General features: G+C 38.5%; 1 protein-coding gene across 1 annotated transcript; it reads right to left on the reverse strand.

Annotated features, from left to right (window-relative positions):
* Positions 1 to 3952: 3952 nt before the first annotated feature.
* On the reverse strand, positions 3953 to 5068 carry LOC147906288 (uncharacterized). The gene has a single exon (XM_087390210.1). It carries the CDS (start codon positions 5066 to 5068, stop codon positions 3953 to 3955), a length of 1116 nt encoding a protein of 371 aa, XP_087246336.1.
* Positions 5069 to 7414: the final 2346 nt, after the last annotated feature.

Raw genomic sequence — 7414 nt, forward strand, 5'->3', positions numbered from 1 at the left:
TGTACTAGGGAGCACTTTGTATCTCATCTTGTTCTTAAAATGAGTAATTTTCTGCAGAATCTAACAGAGATAAAAGTATCATAGGAAAAATTGGCAAGGAACTTCTTGAACTTCTTATCTTGCCAATTGGCCGTGAAATTGTGAAGCACATATTTTGGGATGGATAAAACCAAGTGCTCTTCAAGCTCCCTTGGCTAAGTGCTCTTATATGATAGTAGCCATCTCTTTTGCTTCAATCTTTCAACATTAACATGTCCATTTTAGAGCAGCAGGGTTGTCTTTCCTCATTTCACTTGGATGGACATCATATTGCCTCTTCTTCAGATTACAATTTATGCATGTGCCTCGAATGCATTCAATGTAGTGCAACTCAAAGTCTCTCTTTGGATAGAAAACTTGCTCCCATAGAGACCTTAGGCTACCAAACTCGATCTCCCTTGCAACACATGATGAGGATCCAGGTGGCCTATAGACTACACATTCATCTGTGAGACATGGGCATCTATCTCCATAGAGCAATGCTCCACCATGACCATATCTCAAGTCATTCAAATCAGAAGAGTAGCCTTTCTACTAACTCCACTCTCATCAAGAGCCTCTTGGATTAAGTTCATATCAATTTTGTTTTTATCTACGAGCTATTGCACAATGTAGTGTTTGATGGTGTTGATTTTTTTTTCCTCAAGCATAATTTTCACAACAGTAGTTGACAATAAACTTTTCATTTGTTTTGTTGGAAGGGCATTGGGATCAGCATTCTCCTTTTGAGGCTCCAAATTTTTTCTACAACAAGCATGCACACATAAGAGTTTTTCTTGATTGCCATTAACACTTCTTCTCTTTTGCCTCTAACGATGGATTTGCAGCGTTCTTGCTTTCCACAATTTCTGTTTTGTCTTTGTATGTTCTTCAATTTCATTCTGTAGTTGCTCTTTACATTTAAAGCTTTCGATATCCGTTGCATTTTGTGTTCGCCTCTTGCTCATATAAATACTTATACATTTGCACAACATCAGATTGAGATGTGATCTATCCATACATACCTTTATTTTCATCACTCACAAACTTCATTTTGGATAAATGCTTGCTTCACACCATAAGTTGATATGTTGTAAGCCTTCTCTCCTCATGTTCTCTCTTTGCATGGCACCTAAGTACTATCATTTTGATAGAGGTGCATATTGTTCTACTAATCAATATGAGTAATGGTGGTGTCATCTCTTGTTGGACTGTTCTATAGTGTTGTGGTTGCACGCTGCCATTTTTAGAGCAATGTTGTCACATTGCTTCGCAATCTTATCACCTTTTCATAAAGTTGATGATGGCGGTAAACTTTGAAAAGTTTGAAAAACAAGGATATGGCAAGTTTAGTTATGTAGTCCTGACAGAGAAACTAAATGGATCTCCCATTGAATGGCTGCAAAATCGATCAGAGAAAGAAGTGGCTTATAAAGGCATTGAATGCAAAAGCTCGTGGGATATAAGTGTTGATAGAAGAATATCTTTATTCCTCCATCCTTTGTAAGGTTTACACTACTTGTATATATTTTATTGACTATTTTATTATTTTTACGTATTTTGATGAAGGAAAAAAGAAGAAATCGTGAATTTCTTACGATCTATCCCGAAATGAGCTCCCTTTTTTCCTAATGTGGTGCAAGATTAGGGAAAAATTACCTCCTCCTTTTGCTTGTGCAAGGTTTGCTAAGGCCTTACAATGACAACATCATGGATATCAACTTAACACTTTCGAAGGTCTTGATGCTTGCACACACTAACAAGGCAGCTTACAACATAAATGGAAGCACAATTCAATTTACACAATAGTTGCATGAGAGTTGCATACACATAGAAACTTCACATCTTGATTAATAACAAGGAATTGTTTGGATATTATTTTAACAATAGAAAATATGAGCGCAAACAAGAAACATCAACATTAATGTTTAAACATCAAACATTGACAAAACTTGGATAGTGATTCATAGAATGATCAAAGAAGTGCAAATAGGCCCATCAAAAACTAAGCATGCTCGCACGTGAGCGATTCTCGAGACAACCAGCAGCTACAAGGACAACACATAGGACACAAGGATTAACTATGGACAAGGTAGCCTTCTCACCCAAAAGAGCGCATGCACATGAACTTGCCTACACAGCTTTCTCTCGTATTAGGGAAATTGAAGATCTCTACCTCACCCAGGGGGGTCACTCATCAACATGTAACATAGCATGTTAGTGCAAGGATGGGTATTTTTTAAATAGGGGGACTTACATGACATTTACATACATGAGGGGATTTATAAAATAGGAACTTAGTGTTATTTGTATGTGTAGATTTATAGAGGGGTGTCAAAATTTTAAGATTGAAAAATGTATACATGCAAGAGGGGGTTCATCAATTACATGAGAAAATGTAAAAATGAAAGAATAGGGGTATTTTTAAAACATGCTTGCTCGCACATGCTATATGGGATTTATATAGATTGACCCTCACGGGCTACCTCATAGAGCCATTATTAAATTAGAAATGGAAAGACGAAATAACAAATGAAGATCATGGGTAACTTTAGGGGGGGAAATTTTAAACACATAGACCACATACTAGGATACTTTTGCAATCATTAAATACAAGATCACTATGAAAATACAAAATTGACATAGTCAAAATGACAAGATTCAACAATTTTGACATTATAGGCCTTCAAGAAACAAGAACAACCACTCGAGAAAAATACATAACTCCTTGTTTTAATGTAGTTTCAAATTATTCTAACATAGGAAGTTGTACAATAATACATGATTCGATTCACATAGGCAAGTATCTCATTTGGTAATCACCGAGGAATAGAGATTACCGCTCTCAAAATAAATAAAGAAGAATGTAGCTACATAGTCTTCAACATTTAAATATCATCATCCCTTAAATATAGGTGATGTCAACATTGATATATCTCAATAAACTCTTGAAGCAACAAATTTATATCAGATGATGCATAGCTTAAACTTCAACTTACAATTGAAAGAACCAATAACATTAGAGGGATCTCAATTAGAGGTTGTCCCCATGTGCAAGAGAGGAATGATGCATATGTGTGAGGGAAGAGGGCTATTAGAACATGATGCATGGCTCCATACATTTGCAGATGCTTTGCGAATGCATATGCTACAGCTTGCGAGGCCAATCGCTCCCCTTCAAAATCTGAAGACTCGCACACATACAATAAATGCAAACGTCAGCAGAGGAAATCACATCTTTGACGTAGAACCGGCAGGTGGAGGTATATTCAGTGCAGCAATTTCGCTTGGAGGTGTGGGGAGGTACCCTAGGTACCCCAGGCACCCCCCAAAACGACTTGGTAGGGCTGTCCATGGATCCCCTATGGGGACAATGGAGCTAGGTACCTTACCACCCGGCGAGGGAGGTCTAGGTCCCCTATGGGTAGAGCCTTTGGACCAAGTATGGAGCAACTTGTCCAACAATGAAACACTTGCACGAAGTAAAATTCGCATATTGGATAGATCATTTAGCGAGAAATTCATAAGCAAAAGCACAGCAAGACATTAAGCACTTTCGGAAGTGCATAATTAATATCCCTCTTTCTCTTTCGATTAAAACATTTAGAAACTATTATCTATTTTTTGGTAGTTATTCAAGTACTCGAGGGTTATGTCACCTTGTTTTGCGAAAGGATCAACCTTTGGCTTTGCGTCTCGCTCTGGAGTCTGTAGACAGCGTTCACGTAGGCGATCTATTGCAGTGGAACAGAGCGGTCAAGAACTCATACAGCTATGTAACGCTGCTGCCACCATCTAGGGCTGATGAATAGTACCTGCAGAACAAATGCTGAACAACACACTGTAAAATGCATGAGCTGCTTAGATCGTTCCGTCCTTAGGAGCATGATCGGGAAGATCTGTGAACATACCAAGAATCTGCACTGATTGCCGTTTAAGTCATTCCTTTTTCCTGCGAACAGTTTGCTGCGTCTGCAACGGATTCAGTCGGATTTAAGCAGTCTGCGTGGATTGCAGTAATATCCTGGCAAGGTCTAAACTTGAAGCTTTGTTGGCCCAGATTTACCGACACCGTCACATCGCAGTTACACCCAATGATGGGGAAGAGAGGAAACGAGTCTTCACTCGGGATAGCATAGGTAGTGCTGTAGCAAGCCTCCTCCACTGTGAAGAAGACCGTTCCCTTAGCTACATCGTATCCGCAACCCACAGTTGCACCAACATTGCTCCAAGGGCGTGCAAACTGTTGCCCGTCGTCCAGATCGTTGATGAAGAGGCAGCCAGTTTTAGAATGCAGAGCGAGGGAGATGGGATCTCTCCCTGGCAACCGAAAAGGAGGGACAGGCCTTGCGGCTAAACCTATCGCCACCGTCCCCCCAAAATCCCCCGCAGAAACGTTGGTGGTCCCATCTCTGCTGAAGCTCAAGATTGTCAGTTCGAAGTAACTCACACAGGGCAAGTGCCCTATCGGGTGCCAGCCTGCCGTTAGCGGGAGCAAGCATTGCACAGACTGTTCTTGTTTTTTATTGCGAAGACCCGGATTGAAGCGGATTTCTTCTATTTCGCTGGCAAACGCTCTCGATATGATGGGCATGGGAGATTGGAATAGAGCGGTACTTACGCCGTTGAAGTCTTCCGAAACAGCTGAGTGGACGAAATGCCAAGCCTCCCAGCCGCTGCAGTTGGCGAATTCCTCCAACACCACTATCCAGTCATCCTGTTTGAAGTGCATGAAGGGATTTTCTGTCCTCCATTGGGATGCAAAGATCATGCTCCTGGCTTCCTTGGCTTTCTTCCTCAGCCTTCTAACTTGCATTGTCACATAGCAAAGACAAGCAATCGGGCCGCCCACCACCAAGATCAGAAGCACTAAGAGGCCCCCTATCGCAGCGGTTACTGAGAGCATCGTGCTGCTAACGGATTGATTAATGGCATTGTTAATTCTAAAATTTGAGTATCTTAAGACGGAACAGCAGCAATTCGTCACCCCATTTAGCCTCAAATCACGTTCACGAAATCCATGAAGGTGGGCATGGAAGAAAGAACGCATGTTTGTCTAATAGGGTTGGCAACGATCACAATTTTTACTCCACGGCCCAGCCGATATACTCCCACAGATTCAATGCCTTAGTTCGTAATCCTGGGTCGATAATTGAACGAGTGAATCATGAACAAAACCTATGCCATGGCTTTCATCCTTCGTTTGGGTTGCAAGCATATCCATTGACGGAGAACATATTTTCACAGCTCTACCATAAGATAAGTACGATGCCTAACGGAAACTGCACTCATAAAGACGGTAAACTCTGCATGATCATGATTAACCTACGGGTAAACTCTGCCATTTGACTCAAATTCATTCCATGAAGCAAATCCTGAGAATTATCATCATCTTATAGGCATGTTTCCCGACACGATCTCTATCGGATGGGTAGACTTGGGTAGGCAAAATTTCTCACAATGTTTCAAAATTGATGTAAATGTCATTAGATGGGCAAATTTCTAGCAAAGGAGTTTACATTATGTCAATATTGTAGTGGTCAAAATCGACCTAGAAACTTGCAAACTAACAATGAGATTCGATTTTATATTAATACAAGAGTGCATGCATGCACAAAAGCACTCACTTCGGCTTATGAGGTTTATGAGGCTATAGACATCAACAATCTGTTTGAAAGAAAGACCTAAAAAATTCATTGAGCTCTGTAGTTGCAATGACACAATATTATTATAAGATCATGCAATTAATACTTCATATGAGTGCCAAAAAAATTTCTTGAACTCTGTAGTTATAACAACATAATGTTATTTGTAAGTTCATGCACGTTAAAAAATGAACATTTTAATGCACAAGAAACCAAGCAACTCAAATTTTCCCTTCAATGAGGCCTAAAAAATAAGTATTCTATGAACTAGCAAAGTCGACGCTATAGCCACTCTTATTCCAAAATTATGCGTAAGGAAAATGTTAAGGGAGAGTTGAAAATTAATGGATTTCTACCATGGTTGCCTCTACTTAACCCAATTTGTAATTTAAAAGTTGATGGGCACCACTTTGATGTTGTGAAGTGTATTACTCCTCAATGCGTCAGAAGTATAAAATATTTCATTAGGCTAATCATAATTGACATTGTTTTGCAGGTAGTGATTCAATGCATGCAACAAGATGAAATTTCTTATAGCTGTGTCAAAGCAAAGTTCCTTATTGAGGCCTCCCTCATATGCATTCACAACAAATACCCATTGCCTATATACTTGGTATGTATCATTGATTGTTAATTTTTCCTTTTCCTTTGGCTTTGGTATTTAGAGAAATCTCCTCGAACTTGTTTAGAAAACTTATAGGGAAATGCAGGTGTTTAAAAAACTTGCATGGGACATTCCTTTCACTTTGCCCTGAACAATGGTAGTGTTATGGGATTAGGTAAATGAAAAATTAAACCTACTTATCATCACAATATCCCTTGTCACAATCCTTAACATTGGCCCAACGATGCAAACAGTGTGGAAAACTTTGCACACTCCTAAAGCCTGTGCAAAGTATCATGCTCATCAAAGTATTATAGAAACACCTATTTCATATAGAAATCTTTACAGGAATCTTTGGGGATGGTGAATAATGTAAAGGGATGGGCTTTTAAGAAACCCACATGTGGAATAGATTTCTCTATGAAGATTCTTTTATGATCCTTCTTACAACTTTTAGTTAATAGGGGATGAAATTGAAAACCCTCTCTCAACATATCTTCATGAAAGGGATTTTCCAAAGAAACCTCATTGACGTAAGACATACAAGGTAGTTTTGCTAGCAATTAAAATTACTATAAATAAGCACTAACTTAGGCTTACATATCTACTCTCATAAATACATGTAGGATTTTAAACCACATATGAAAGATTTTGTAAAATATAACCCTATATATGTGCTCAAATGGCATTTTTTAGTCAATTTGGGTGGCTAAATGACTATGTTTGGACATTGTATGTGAAATTTATGACAATTTTAATAGAGTTATCTATGGTAGTTTTGCCACAGCGAAACTACCTTGGAAGACCTACTTCAATATCCATAAATGTCATGTTATTTATGCTATAAAAAAACTAGAAAGCTCTTGTCATATTGATGTAAATGTGTTTAATAACTAGGTAATTATATATGTTTAATATTATTACATTGCAAGTGACTATGAGGGATGTTTCTTAAAGAAATTATTTTTCAAAACTCTTTTTAGGTAATAACAGAGGTAACAAAGGATGTCTATGAACAATAAAATTTACATTATGTGTGAAAGTGAATGAGTGGCTATTCTATATATTTTTATGATAAAGGGAGCTAGCTCTAGTGAAAATAAAAGTGTAAAACCATGTTTCCTAAAGAAATAACCATTTTTAAAAT

Source organism: Dipteris shenzhenensis, chromosome 1 (assembly GCF_047967505.1).
Source record: "Dipteris shenzhenensis isolate YYH24624 ecotype China chromosome 1, Dip_SZ_1.0, whole genome shotgun sequence".
Classification (NCBI taxonomy): domain Eukaryota; kingdom Viridiplantae; phylum Streptophyta; class Polypodiopsida; order Gleicheniales; family Dipteridaceae; genus Dipteris; species Dipteris shenzhenensis.

Coding starts and splice junctions, on each gene's coding strand:
- LOC147906288 (XM_087390210.1), bottom strand. CDS start 5,068: ATGCGTTCTTTCTTCCATGCCCACCTTCATGGATTTCGTGAACGTGAT.